This window comes from Rhinatrema bivittatum, chromosome 1 (genome assembly GCF_901001135.1).
Source record: "Rhinatrema bivittatum chromosome 1, aRhiBiv1.1, whole genome shotgun sequence".
Classification (NCBI taxonomy): domain Eukaryota; kingdom Metazoa; phylum Chordata; class Amphibia; order Gymnophiona; family Rhinatrematidae; genus Rhinatrema; species Rhinatrema bivittatum.
The window spans coordinates 759,321,719-759,336,598 of NC_042615.1; the positions used below are offsets into that span (position 1 = coordinate 759,321,719).

Here is a 14,880-nt window from a genome sequence, read left to right on the forward strand (position 1 = left end):
CTGAGGCTTCTTTTATGACCTCCATCATTAATAAGTGGTTACTAGAAGATGGGGGTTACGTGAGGAACCACATGCCAGCCTTTCCAGACTGGGGGACTGGGCATCTAAATGGCAGATGAAATTTGATGTGGACAAGAGCAAAGTGATGTATGTAGGGATAATCTTCAAAGCCATTTCCATGCATAAAACATGAGTTTTATAGGGCTTGTTAGAAAATTGCCTGGGGTTTATGCACTTCAAAGTATGCACATAACCCAATTTTGGGCACATAAAAGGGAGGCATTTCAGGGAAGGAACGGAGTTGGACAGTATTTGGATTTAAATGCATACTTTTGATTTTAAAATGAACATACACACAAGTGGAATTTTGTGCTGGCGAGTTTGTGCGTTTTTATTTCAGATAATTTTCAAAGCAAAGTTGTTGCACTCTCTGGCCACTGCGCTCTCCGGCCACTTCCACAGCGCAACCGGCCCCGCTCACCTCGCTACTCCGTCTACCAACACTGGGCTCACCTCCTCAGCAGCCTCGGCCTGTTCGAGGCGTCGCCAGCTTCCCCGCTCTCCTTCGCCCGATCAGGCCTTGCAGCGGAGCTCCCGCCGGGGCTCCGCATCCTCCTGCTCCTCGGCCCCGCCCCTAGGCGCGCGCACGGCCAATTTCACTCCTTTTGAAGCTCCCAGCGACACCCGGGTCCGACGCCCCTTGATGATTTCACAGGTTTGCAGTATATAAGACAGGGCTCTTGCCCTTAATCCTTGCCTCGGCAATCGGGTCGACACTGTGAGTGTTTCTAGTTCGCCTCTGCGTATCTGTCTGTGTTCCAGCCGATGTTCCAGTCCTGTTCCAGCGTCCTTCTGTCTCAGCGTCCCTTGTCTCCTCGTCTCCCCAGGTAGTACCTTTGGACTGTCTTCTCGGTACTGACCTCGGCTTTCCTTGACCACGTTGATTGCTGCCTGCCTCTGACCTTCTGCCTGTTTCCACGACCACATCTGACCGCTGCCTGCCTCTGACCTTCTGCCTTTCTCCACGTCCACGTCTGCACGCTGCCTGGAGCTAACCTCTGCCTGAACTTGACCATGTCTGACTGCCTCCTGGAACTTGACCCCTGCTTTGACTGACCACTCCACGGACTGACTACTGGGAACCGACCGCTGCCTTGCCTGATTATCCATGGACTGATCATTGGCATTGACCTTGCATTGGCTGACCAAGCTTCCTTGAACCTGGCACTGATCGTAGCTATCCATTCAGAGACACTCTTCTGGCCTTTACAGACACCAAGGACTTCCGGCCTAAGGGTCGACCACGCACCCTTGCTTGTGGTGGGCACACCTCTGAACTTCCTCTCAAGGAGATCCTGCGAGGCCCACCTAAGACCAGGTGGCCCAGGTACTCAAGGGCTCAACCTGGGGTACCTAGAGTTGCTAGTGGCGAAGCTCCAGCTAGCATCTGTCTCCTCTTGTGTTCCGCCTCCTGGTGAAAGGTGCTCTCTGGGTCCGATCAGGGAACCTACCAATCCTGTACTAGGCCAAGGGACCACCTCCTGGTGCAACAAAACTTATGTGCAGAAATTTGCTTTGAAAATTGGTGTAACTTATGTGGGTAGCTGTCACAGAAGGTACCCATGGTAATGCTGGTGGGTTCCATATAAAGTCAGGAGAAGGAGCATTGGATTCACTAAGGGCAATACAATTTAAATGCCCAGCTCAGAGTGCAGCAGCGGTCAAATAAAAAAAAAAAAAAAAAAGTAAGCTAAGTTCATGGCCAAAGCCAGACAGATGCTAGTGCACAGAGGCATAACCAGTAGAAATCTCCCTTTTAAGACTCTCCTCAGTCTTTTATATCACACATTCAGGCTCTTCCTATTGTTTCCCCTCCTCCCTCCCATAACATCAGTCCTCCTTCTGGCAGATGCGGCATTCTCCGCATAGGGATAATGAAAAGAGTATGCTCATTAACCTTCTTGAGATACTCCTCCCTCATCTCCTTATAGGTCACATGTGGTTTTCCTAAACAGCAAGTGGACTCCATGGAGAAAGGAAAGGGAGGGGCGCTCTCTTTCACTCGTAGTCATAGGCTCGTGCTCATCTTCCACAGCAGTTCACGTACTACTCTTGCTGCCCCTCTGGGAACAGGCAGAATATTGCCGCCACTGCTATGGAGTGAGAAGGCACTGCAAGGGAACTTGGAGGTAGCAGAATGGACAGATAGTTCAGTAGTATCCCAGAAACTCCTGAAGGCTTGGGCAGTCTGATTTATGCTTCCCGTGTGGCTGTCAGAGCAACACTGGAAGCGCCAAGAATGGGTAAGAGAATACCTCGCTCTCACCTGGGGATTTAGCAGTCTAGGGCAGGGATCATGTGCAGGGTGACCAACTGATTTAGGACAGAACAGCCTGGTTTTGCAGCCAGTTGTACAGTGTCTGCTTACAAGGATAACCGGACATGTAAAAGCTGGTCAACAAAGCCAGGGGAAAACTTCCGGTGGCAATGTTGCTGCACTCCAGTCATCTGCCTGCTATTTCCCGGATCAGGTACAGAAGAGACGGGAGAGACTCATGCTCACTCAGAGTGGGCTGCAAGGACCATTGGTCCACTCTTCCCCCTCCACTGCCTTGAAGATTGAGTGTTCTGCATCCCTGCCCTGGTGTTCTGTTTCTTTCCCTTCCCTTCCCTTCCCTTCCCTCCCTCCCTCTCTTAGGTTGAGCCTCAGTTGTCTCTGAGGCAGCTGCTGCCTGCCTACCTGTCCTTGGGGCTCAGGCTTGACTCTCCTTCTCAAATCTGTCTCCTCTGGCGCTGTGACCCTTGTGGCTGTGGTGCTGCATGAACTGCCGAAACCTCATCTAAGTCTCACGTGACCGGACAGTGTGGCTCCCATTCTCTAAACTAAGAATAAATGAATTAATTGTGCTGCGCACACACTGCCTTCTGCTTCCTCCCTGAGAGTCCTGAGGCCTAGCTGTCTGAATGAGTACCACCTGGGTGATGACACCACCAGTGCAGCCCAAAAGTAAAATTGTTCTGCTGCTGCCCGCTGCTCACACTGCTACATCTGGCACCTCGGCAAAATAAAAGCGTGAGCATCGTTGTGCTGCTGGCAGCTGCTATACTTAGTACCTGCCTCCCTCTCCTTGCCATCTCAGTCTTTCAGTGCCCAGGGCTCTGCAAAGTAAAGTTGTGGTGTGTGTGTGTGTGAGAGAGAGAGGGAACATAGCTGTGTATGTGTGTGAGAGTCATTGTATCTGTGTGTGAAAGAGAGAAGGATTGAGTGTGTGTGTGTGTGTGTGTGTGTGTGAGAGAGAGAGGGTGTGAGAGTTTGTGTGCCACCCCCACCCCCAGTCCACAACAATCTCAGTGTGAATGGAAATCAAAAGTTCTTAGGTATGGCAGCAGGAGATAAAAAAATTAATAAAAATTAAAATTATTATATGTTTTTATTTGAAGAGTGAACAAAAAGAATAAAACCAGTATGCAAAATAGTACAAAGGACAAAAATGTACAAACCTGTACAGGAATTCACAAGCTCAAATGTCAACAAAGATATCAATAAGTAAATGCAGAGGTCTTGGTGTTACGATAATACAAACGTGGAGACCCCTCCTCTCTTTTATCAAGAAAACTTTACACCACACTCATTCACTCCCATTTACACCCATACGAACATCACAAACGAAGTGCTGAATAGTTGACAAAACAGACCAATTAGTCATAGTGCTGAATACAGGCAACAGCATACGCAGAATTTTGGACCAGAGGAGGAAATATTTGTTTGCTCTAAAAAACAGCTAAAATTGTTTTTGGCACAGTCGTTCCATAGAGGCTTGGTTTCTCATTTCTATCCTTCAAATATCTAAATTAGGCAATGCACCAGTATGCCAGGTCAATAAAATGACTTTCTTAGCTAAGGTCAAAGCAATACTTAGCAGTCTAGGCCCACCTGCCAGTAATTTCACAGTATCAAAAGAGCAGAAATACAACATTTTGCCAGTCCTTGTAATGGGAACCCGTAATATCTGATACAGATAGTCTGTAAAACCTTTCCAAAAAGCATTATATTTGAAACAGCCAGTAAACATATGGCATGGCTCACCTGGAGCGGTACCACATTTTTAAGCAGTGTCCAATGTCCAGAGCTTCATTTTAAAGCTTTGTTCTGGTTATATATAAACCTGGTGGAGAATTTTGAATTGTACCTTCTGTGAGTTGGTCGCTTTTAAATAATGATAAAGAATGGAAAAAGTGGACTGAAGGTCATTGGCAGAGAGCGACAGCCTCAAGTCTGCACTCCACTGCCCTACCTGATGAGATGGGCCCGTTAAGAGGGAAGTATCATTAATTTGCAGGATCCAGGAGTGCAATTTGTTGAATTTAGGTACGGTATCGAAAAAACTTTCTCCCTGGTCTGTAAACGCAATGGCTGCTAAACTCTCATTCCCCACTGAAAAACAGTAATGCCTGGACTGGAGGTAAGCAAAAAAAAATCTGTTTTAGGATTATCCCATCATCCTTTAATTGCGCAAAGGAATGGAATATTGCAGTATCTGAATCCCCTAAGGGGCCTATGCAAAACAAATCCTTAACTTTCCATTCCTGAAACACTTTGTAATCTCTACTGCTAGGAAAATCAGGGCTGCCCATTAAGCTCAAAAAGGGAGATACAAAAGGAGATCGCTTATTCAAAAGTCTCCACCACTTCCAAGCTTTATGGAAAGCCTTAAACCAGAACCCCCAGTGACACGGTACCAGATTTACCAGTAGGTTACAATGCAACAGATTAATTGGTTTCCAAGGGGATGCCAAACTCAGCCAAGAGATGGTCAGGATCGAACTTAGCATGTAGAGAAACCCAGTCCTGTATAAATCGTAGTAAGTTTGCAACATTATAACATCTAATATCAGGTAAGGCCTGCCCAACAAGCCGCATGTTGAAGCATAAAAAATTATAAGCGATAAAACCAGGCTTTTCCTTCCAGATGAAAGTAATGACAACAGACCTAAAAAACTTAATCTCCTTTGCTTTTACTTATAAAGGGAGCATCTGTAGGACATATAACATTTTAGGAAAAAAATCACCATTTTAACTACTGCGCATCTTCCAAAGAAAGATATTGGATAATCCATCCATTTACGTAAGAGTTGCCTACAATCATTCAGCGCTCGAAATATATTTTGATGATACAACTTGTTTCTGTGCAAGGAAGATAAATTCCTAAGTATTTCAGTCCCCCTACATTCCATTTAAAGGGAAAGGATGTTTGCCAAGTGTCTTTTATCAATGGGGAGCATTGGAATGCTTCAGATTTTTCATAATTAATTTTCAAACCCGAGAAAGAGCCAAATCTTTGGAGAGTTGCAGTAAGTAATGGCACACTTTGTTCAGGGTTGTCTACAAATAACAGCATATCATCTGCAAACAAACTTAGTTTCAGTTCCCGTCTACCAATCAGGATACCTCTAAATCCCCTGAGCTCTTGTAAAAAAAAAAAAAATAGCCAAAGGTTGAAGAGTCCACACATAAAGTAAGGGGGATAGAGGACATCCCTGTTTCCTTCTGCGCAAGATTGAAAAGGGATGGGATAGGGATCTGTCAGCAAACCTTTGGGCCATAGGACCCTCGTAGAGTAGCTGCACAATTAATAAAGCTGTGTGGAAAATCAAACTGCCCCAGAACATGCCATAAGTAAGGCCAGCCCACACGATCAAAAACTTTTTCTGAGTCCAAACTTAACAGGTCTAGTGGGATTGGCATTAGGTGCACCATGGATGGCAATTAGGGCCTTCAGAATGTTTGCAGTAGAATTGCGGTTTTTAATAAAACTGGACTGATCTGTCTTAACCAATGATTGGATTACGCTATTTAGAAGGTCAGCTAGAATAGCTGCCAGTATTTTAATATCCTGGTTGAGTAAAGAAATGGGCCAGTACAATTCCAGTAGTAACAGATCTGGTTTGGGGAGAAGGATAACTGTGGCTAAATTGTGGCCTACTGTGAAGATCCTTAATCACAAGCAACTAGAAACATGGCACATAAAGGAGTTTCAATGTTAGTACCCAGTAATTTGTACATTTCAGATCCAAAACCATCCGGTCCGGGAGCTTTGCCCAGCCATAAAGATTGGATGACTTTCTGAATCTCTACAATTTGTATAGGGGAGTCTAAAAATTTTTTTTGATCGACAGACAATTTAGGGAACTGAATTTCCTTAAAACACTTCTGCTGAGCTGCTATGTCTGCACATTCCCCAGTGTAAAGAGCTTGGAAAAAAGCAGTTAGGCTCTGCAAAATATCACCCTTGTCTGTATCTACCTGACACGTGGAAACATTCTTCAATTGGGCAATTAGCCTCCATGGTGCAAGAGGCTTTATAAGATTCGCTAGCAACTTCCCAAATTTATTACCCCATTGGAAAAGCTTAAACTTAAAATAAAACAAATTGTTGGTTTGGTAATTTAAGATGTCATTCAATTTCTTATTCACAGCTAGTAATTTGGGTTTGTGCTCCGCTGATAGACTTTGTACATGAATCCTCTTAAACTCAGCCATTTGTTTGCTTAAGGATAATATCTTAGCATTGCGGAGTTTATGTAACCAAGCATTATAGGAAATAATATGGCCCTGAAGGACCACCTTAGCGGCATTCCAGAAAACTATCAGATCCTCATCAGGGGTTGCGTTACTATCTTCATACTCTTTCCATTTATCCAGAAAAAAATTCCTGAATTGATTATCCTGATATATAAATGGATGGGAAATTTCCAGCTTTTTCTCCCTGTTTTAGTATCTAAAAATTCCATAGTAAGTAAAAGTAAAACATGATCTGAATAAGGAATTTCATAGATATTACAGCTTTGAGTCTTATCAAACCATCTTTCTGATATTAAAAAGTAATCTAACCTCGAATAAATATGGTTAACATGAGAGTAAAAGGTAAAGTCAAAGTTATTACTATGCAGAACATAAGAACATGCCATACTGGGTCAGACCAAGGGTCCATCAAGCCCAGCATCCTGTTTCCAACAGTGGCCAATCCAGGCCATAAGAACCTGGCAAGTACCCAAAAACTAAGTCTATTCCATGTTACCGTTGCTAGTAATAGCAGTGGCTATTTTCTAAGTCAACTTAATTAATAGCAGGTAATGGACTTCTCCTCCAAGAACTTATCCAATCCTTTTTTAACACAGCTATACTAACTGCTCTAACCACATCCTTTGGAAACAAATTCCAGAGTTTAATTGTGCGTTGAGTAAAACACAACTTTCTCTGATTAGTTTTAAATGTGCCACATGCTAACTTCATGGAGTGCATCCTAATCTTTCTATTATCCGAAAGAGTAAATAATCAATTTATTTATTTGGGTGATTTGTGAGTTATCTGGCTAAATGGCTTTGAATATTGACCCCAAAAGTTAACAGAAACAACAAAAAAAATAAAATAAAAAATATATAAGGTAATATTTTTTTTGTTGCATCAACTTAATACATTTCTTCACTGACTTTCAAGAGCAAATACTCTTTCCTCAGGTCAGAGCAGAATGAGCAAAAGATGACATTACAAGGAAATACAAGTGAATCATGAAAGGCATTCCAATGATGGGGTGAAGAAAAGGGGTGAGGGAGGGGCTGACTGGTCCCCAGAAGGTGACAGACAGTATGATACATAAATACGATAAGAGATCTAGGTCTTAGCTGACGTAATTGTTGTCAGTTTCGAAGTGTCTGATCATTGTGACTTCAAAAGTTTTCAATTTTCCTTTAAACATGCTAATCATAAGTTCACTGATGCAGTGCTTTGGTTCTGAGAAGTGCTCCCCCACAGAGGTGTCACTCTCATTTTCCTTGTGATCTTTGATCTTCTGTCTTTGAGAATTTACTTTTGCCTTTGATCAGAGAGGTTAGACAATAATGTAGCCTCTGGCCCTTTTCCCCACTTCCCCTTCACTCTGACCTGAGGAAGAATATTAGGTCTCTAAAGTTAGTCAAGAAATATATTGTTAATTCAACAAGATGGTATTATCTTTATTTATGTTTTTTATTCGTATTTGTTACACTTTATGGGGTAGAGTTTTAAAGTTATAGGCGGGCGTAGATTGGTTCGCGCAACCTGGCGAACAAATCTACGCCCAATTTTATAACATGCGCACGCTGCCGCCCGCATGTTATAAAATCCAGGGTCGGCGCGTGCAGGGGAGTGCACAATTGTGCAACCTGCGCGTGCCGAGCTGAGCAGCCTGCCTCTGTTCCCTCCGAGACCGCTCCAAAATTGGAGCGGCCTCGGAGGGAACTTTTTTGCTGGCCCCCCCACCTTCCCCCACCTTCCCCTCCCTTCTCCTACCTAACCCACCCCCCAGCCCTAACTAAATCCCCCCTACCTTTGTTCAGAAAGTTATGCCTGCCTGCTCAAAGCAGGTGTAACTTGCGCGCGCTGGCAGGCTGCCGGCGCGCCATTCCCCGGCCCGGGGGCTGGTTCGGAGGCCTCGGCCACACCCCTGGGCCGGCATTACACCCACGGCCCCGCCCATGGAACGCCCCCGAATGCCGCGCTGCCCCAGACACGCCCCCGACCCCCCCCCCCCCCAAGCAAAGCCCTGGGACTTTTGCGCTTCCCGGGGCTTTGTGCACGCTGGCGGTCTATGCAGCATAGGCGCACCGGCACGCAAGTCCCCTGCGCGCGTAAATCTGGCTGGATTTACGCGCACAGGGCTTTTAAAATCTGACCCTATTTCTGTGTATTCAAGTGGACTAACATGGCACCCACACTGCTCTTCCCTTTCATAGGTAACGTTGTTCCTGTATGAATCCTGGGAGTCAGCGCTGTTACGGTATGGCAGGGTTTCTAAATAGGAACTTATTGTCTTATTTGGCAGGGTGAGGTGACCTTCAGAATTTGAATACATTTTTGTTTGTATAGTGAGTTGTAAGAGGAAATATCCTATTGAGGATCTGGAATTTGTTGCCAGAGGATGTGGTTAGTGCAGTTAGTGTAGCTGGGTTCAAAAATGGTTTGGATAAGTTCTTGGAGGAGAAATCCATTAACTGCTATTAATCAAGTTTACTTAGGAAATAGCCACTGCTATTAATTGCATCAGTAGCATGGGATCTTCTTAGTGTTTGGGTAATTGCCAGGTTCTTGTGGTCTGGTTTGGCTTCTGTTGGAAACAGGATGCTGAGCTTGATGGACCCTTGGTCTGACCCAGCATGGCAATTTCTTATGTTCTCTTATGTTCTGTGGATATGGAGTGTGTGTTTATGCCAGGGTTTATGCCAAGGGTGCCAACCTGTTGCTTAGGAGCCTCATGTGGCTCTTTCATGGGCAAAATGTGACTTCTGCTTTCCTGGGCCATGTGGCAACTGGGCAGCACTGCAGAGAATGGGAAGGGGCACTGCAGGGGACAGGAGGAGAGGGACTGGAGCAGGAAGCACACCCAATAGAACAGAGCAGAGAAGAGCCATTCTGCTCCCTGCGCTAGCCCCTCCCTTACTGATCCTACAGTGCTGCTTGCTGCAGAGATAGTAGGGAGGGTCTGGAGCAGGGATCAGATGCTTTTCTCTGCTCTTTCCTGCTCTGTTTTGCCCCTCTGTCTGCAGTCAGTGGCTGTGAAGGATAGGAAGAGAGGTATACGCTGATGCTGGAGCAGACAGCAAAGAAGAGCTGGTCAACTAGTACGTGCTGCAGCCATTTCCATCCTTTCCACTCCTCCACCCCACCTGCTGCCTAGAGTGGAGAGTTCTTCTCTAGTCTGCTGTCTGGAGGGGAGGAGCTACCCCAGGCCCAGCAGATTACTGGGCTTCCAAGATTTGGGATTCAGCTAACAGCAAGGGGGAGAAAGGAGTCTCCCAGAGCTCCAGTCAGGCCAGAACAATTTGTAGCAAAGTACAGGGCGTGAATATAGTTGATGAATACTTATGGAGAGCAAGAAGTGATTGTTGGAGGAGGGGAGAGGTGTGACTGCTTGAAGGAGAAGTGGTGCAAGAAGGGGTGAATGCTTCTTAAGGGAGTCATGTGTAAAGGGATGAATGCTGTGAGAGTTAGTGGTGGGCAATAGTAAAAGGAGGAGCTTATGCAGTAGTGGAGATGAGGAGGGGTGAACTCTGTATCTTCTCCCCATCTCCCTGAAGACAGCAATGCAAACTGTACTGTCTGCACCTTATTGTACCCCTCAGTCCTCTTTGCTGCTTGTTCTGCAACAGACTCAGAGGTGGTGAAAGGGGAGAGGGAAGGTAACAGAGCAGAAGATGTGATGGTGTGGAGAGGGGGAAGAGAATGGAAGCCAGAGGTTTGATGGCTGTAGAGGGGTGAGAGAGCCAGAGATCATTAGGGACAGGAAGAATGTTGGGAGCGTCACACAGCGGGGCAGTGCAAGATGGGGTGAATGCTTCTGGGGAAGTGATTTGAAAAGGGGGTAAATGACAGAGGAGAAGATGATATCTGTGTGAAAGCCAAAAAGGATGATGGCTGACTGCCTATGTGAGAGAACCAAGAGAGGGCATTGGAGAGGAGCAGTCAGAGGGTGGGAGAGAGAGTATGAGGGGGGTGAGAGCAGAGAAGAGAGCTTGAGGGTTTGGGGCATAGGAGAGAGAGAGAGAGAGAGAAAGGGAGGGGGTGGGTACAGAGCAAGGGAATTCAGAGACTGGTGGGGAGAGGGTGGGAGGACTGAAAGAAACCTGGGGAAACAGGGTGGTGAGATTGAGAGAGTGCTTGGTGGGAACAGGATGGGATTGAGAGAAAAACTGGTGGGGACAGAGTGAATGAAGTGAGAGAGAGAGACAGATAATGTTGGAAGGAAGGACTCCCCTTTCCCATTCACACGTCTCACATTTTGGAAATATGAAGCTCTTCAGTACTGTGCATTCTGATTCCTTGGCTCTTGGTGCGTGAAAGGTTGGCCAGCCCAGATTTATATATTTAGATTCTGTCCCTCGCCCCTAACTTTGGAGGAAGCAAGAAATAAATAATTTTAAATAAATAAATAATTGTAATGGTAATTTTAATGAATGCTTGAAACTAACTTTGTTTTGTTTTGTTTTTAAAATTGCATAGAAGGTCTTGGGGTCTTTTATTTTATAGTCAATTTAAAGGCAAGGGGCCATGCTGCGGGGGTGGATGTGATGTGTGGAAATATCACTTGGGTTTGCCCCTCTGTCACCCCTACCCCAAAATACTTCCATCTAGAGAGGCCACTGTTGCTCCCCATCCTCTTCTCTCACACTTATGACCCCCTTACATATGCCTCAGATTGACCTCTCTTCTTTTCCACACCCCAAACCGACCCAGTCTGTCTCTCTCCTTCCCCTTCTCCATTCTCTCTATCCCTCCATCCATCTCTCTGTCCTCTGCTATCTGAAATTTCCCCCCATTTAGCAGCTGGAGAGCCTTAAATGTGCCACTCTTTTGAGTCATGTGGTACATTCAGGTCTTTCCATAAACACTGTGAGATTTGCTGGCCCTGTGCAGTTGTAGGAGAAGGCATTCCTTGCGTTTAAGAAACATCAGACTCCTTCTACAGGTCAAGTTGGGGAGGGAGGCTGTTAAGAGCAAGCAAAGGGAACGAAGTAGCTAGAGAGGGATGCTAAATGCAGAACAGTTTGGTGGTATTGGGGTTTGGGAAGTTAGGGAGGAGCAGCAGAACACTGGCATGTAGCAGAAGCCGTGCAGGAATCCCTATGGGGCCTGTGAGCTCTGAGAGTGAGAAGAACAAAAGCGTAAAACTGGGAAGAGAGACTGAGAAGGAAGAGAAGTGAGAGGAAGACGGTAGAATGAGAATAGCATCAAGAGAAATGAAAGAATAAGGAGACGGAAAAGACCAAGCAGAGAAGATGGAAGCAACAGAGAAAAAACATGGAATAGACTTAGTTTTTGGGTACTTGCCAGGTTCTTATGGCCTGGTTTGGCCTCTGTTGGAAACAGGATGCTGGGCTTGATGGACCCTTGGTATGACCCAGTATGGCATGTTCTTATGTTCTTAAAAAGAGACTCATTAAGGTTCAAAAAGATTTTTAATTGTCCTTTCTTCTATTTAGGATCAAAATTGCCTATTTCTTTGTGTGCTAATTAATTTGGGTTCTTTAAATTTAGTAAGCAATTCTAGACGGGCACAAAGATTCCCTTGTAGGTGAAGAAAGGACCTAAGCAAAGTAATGCAGTTGGAAAGCACTCAGAAGAACTCTGATACAATGAAATCCTGTTTTGACATTTATAAGGCAGACTTAATTGTGAGAAAGACCAACTAAAGAATCCCATTTCTTGGGGATGTGGGCTAATATTTTAGGCTCTCCGAGTGAATTAGAAATTATGCTGTTTGCAAAATGTGTGTGCATGTGTACGGGAAATTTACAACAGAAAACACTGTGCAGCACGTGTCATTAATGAACCTGTAAACATCAGGAATGGTAAAGAAACATTTTGATAATACATTGCTGTCATAATATTAATAGTATTTTAACGCTTTTTGTCTGAGTTATGACTATAATGTGTGAACTGACAGGTGTTTCTCTTTGTTTAAAATATGTGTTACCCTGCTCTTCCACAGTTCAGGGCAGGGTACAATAAAACATTTACAATGAGTCTAGGACAAAATACAACAATAAAATGTACAGATACAGATCCCAATAGACCGTGAGCCTCAAGCTAGAGAGCTCAACTGAATGAGCTTTATGCTTTAGTTGTTGCAGTACTGTATTCAGTTCCCACTGTGTTGCAAATGCATTGAGATCAATATTTAACAAAACAGAAATATATCTGTCTAAAGTTTGCTGGATAAGTTATCAGGGATATTCAGTGGATAAACGTCCAGCTGAAAATCCTCAGATAAAGTTATCTGGGTATATGTAGTCAGATAAAATTGAAACTGGACTGGCTATGTTTGAATATCGCTGGTTAGGTTTCAAAGTTATTCAGGTACGTGTACCCAGAAAACTTTAACTGGTCATATCAAAAAAGAATATAACCAGCTAAGTAGCAATGTCAAATAAAATAAATGAATAAATAAACAAATATATAAATAACATATATATATATATATATATATATATATATATATATATCTTTATTAGAAAACTTTCTGGTTGAGCCACCACCCATCCACCTCAATAATACAAATGTTGGCCTTGCTGTCAGATCTACCTCTCCTCCAGGTTCTAGAAAAATATGCGAAAATTGGAGCAGGCTATAGGTGCAAAAGACCTCTCCTCTCCCCCTAAATTTGCAATATAAGATTTTAAGGAAGGCCTCCTCCAGAAGCCTGCCCTCCAGTAAACTCAAACCAAACCCCTGAACCTTCCTGTCTACCTGGAATCCCCCCCCCCCCCCGTGAACGCCTCCGCCAGCCCTGGCACATCCAGTTTCACTGTTAGTGTATTGCTTTGCTAGCAACACTGGATGCACTGTGAGCTGGACAGTTGTACTGAGGGCCTGGAGAAGAGGGCTTGGGGGTTCTGGGCAAGAGTTCAGGTTTGGTTTAAGGGGAGGGATGCTTCTGACGGAGGCCATCTTCAAATTGTTATTTAGCAATACTGGGGAAGGGGAGGGGCTTTTTTTTGGACATATAGGCCCCCTACAATTTGGTATATGTTTAGGGGGCTTGAGGAGGGGGGGGGAGTGGAGATCAGCTAGCAGGGGAGGGGGGAGGGTAAGTGAGGGATCAGGCCAGCTGGCACACTAGGCTTTTCATGTTTTTAAAATTCAGTATTGCTACTTAAGCAGCTGGACTTTTTTGACTATAGCCAGTTAAGGTTAAAGATATCTGTGAAAACGTTCCTGGATAATTTAAGCTTGCTCTTAGTCCTATCTAGATTTAGCCAAATAACTTGTTTGGCTAACACTAAATATTGGAATTAGCCACATAACCGTAATGCCTATAAGTTATGCCGTTAATGACTTATCCAGATAAAATGTATTGGATAAGTAGCTAAGATATTTAAAACTCTGCATTTAGCTAAAAAAAACGTTACCCAGATAAATGTCTTTGAATATCAACCTCATTATTTTTAGTATGTGACACACCTAATGCTTTGCTTTCAAATGCTGAAAGAACAGATTCTTATCTGTGTTTTCCTTTTTCTTCCCCTAGTTGTAGTAATGTGTGCCAGTGCTGACACCATAAGGACCATTATGTTAGCTGCTCATCGAAAAGGAATGACAAATGGGGGTTATGCATTCTTCAACATTGAACTCTTCAACAGCTCTACATATGGTAACTGTCTGGTCTTTTTTGAAGATTCTTTATCAAAGCAGTTTGTAAATAGAATGCCATTTTAGTTGCCCATTTTTAACAGATGCTGTAGTAGTAGTAGGATGTTTTTTATCAGAGTCATTACCTTGACGACACACTGGAAAGGTACAAAGGATTTCAGAAAAAGGACGGAAAAGTTGAGGAAAGCAGCAAATCACAAATGGTGGGAAAATATCTAAGGCAGTAGAGCAAGGTGACAAGACTGTTTTTTTCAGATATTTCCGCGTGAGGAGGATGTGCAAAGAAGGAATATGTGGAAGGTGACAAGGGAAAGGCAGATAGCTAAATAAATATTTTTATTCAGTGTTAACCAAAGAAGTGATTGAAGGACTACTGATAGTTGGAAGGGGTACGTATGCAGAGATATAGATATCATGCCATTTAGAGAAGAGAGTTTGCATGGAACTAGGAAAACTAAAAGTGGACGAAGTGATAGGATGCATTTCAAGATATTAAGGGAGCTCAGAGAGGTTCTGGCAGCTCCACTGGAGGTCCTGTTCAATCACTGAAGACATTGATTGAAGAGAATTGGAGAAGGGCACATATATCCGCTCTTTAAAAATCGAAGAGAGAGCAGGTTGATAACTATAGACCAGTAAGTTTATAGTCATGGGAAAATGAATGGAGTTACTGTTAAAGGAAACTATAGTGGAGT

At 44.2% G+C, this 14,880-nt stretch overlaps 1 protein-coding gene across 2 annotated transcripts in view; it reads left to right on the plus strand.

Annotated features, from left to right (window-relative positions):
• Positions 1 to 14,880, plus strand: part of NPR3 (natriuretic peptide receptor 3) — a 164,407-nt gene that overhangs the window by 15,776 nt on the left and 133,751 nt on the right. For both annotated transcript variants that reach the window (XM_029579193.1, XM_029579189.1), the window contains exon 2: positions 14,064 to 14,186. In XM_029579193.1, the coding sequence (XP_029435053.1) occupies positions 14,064 to 14,186 (123 nt within the window). The remainder of the gene's footprint in view (positions 1 to 14,063; positions 14,187 to 14,880) is intronic.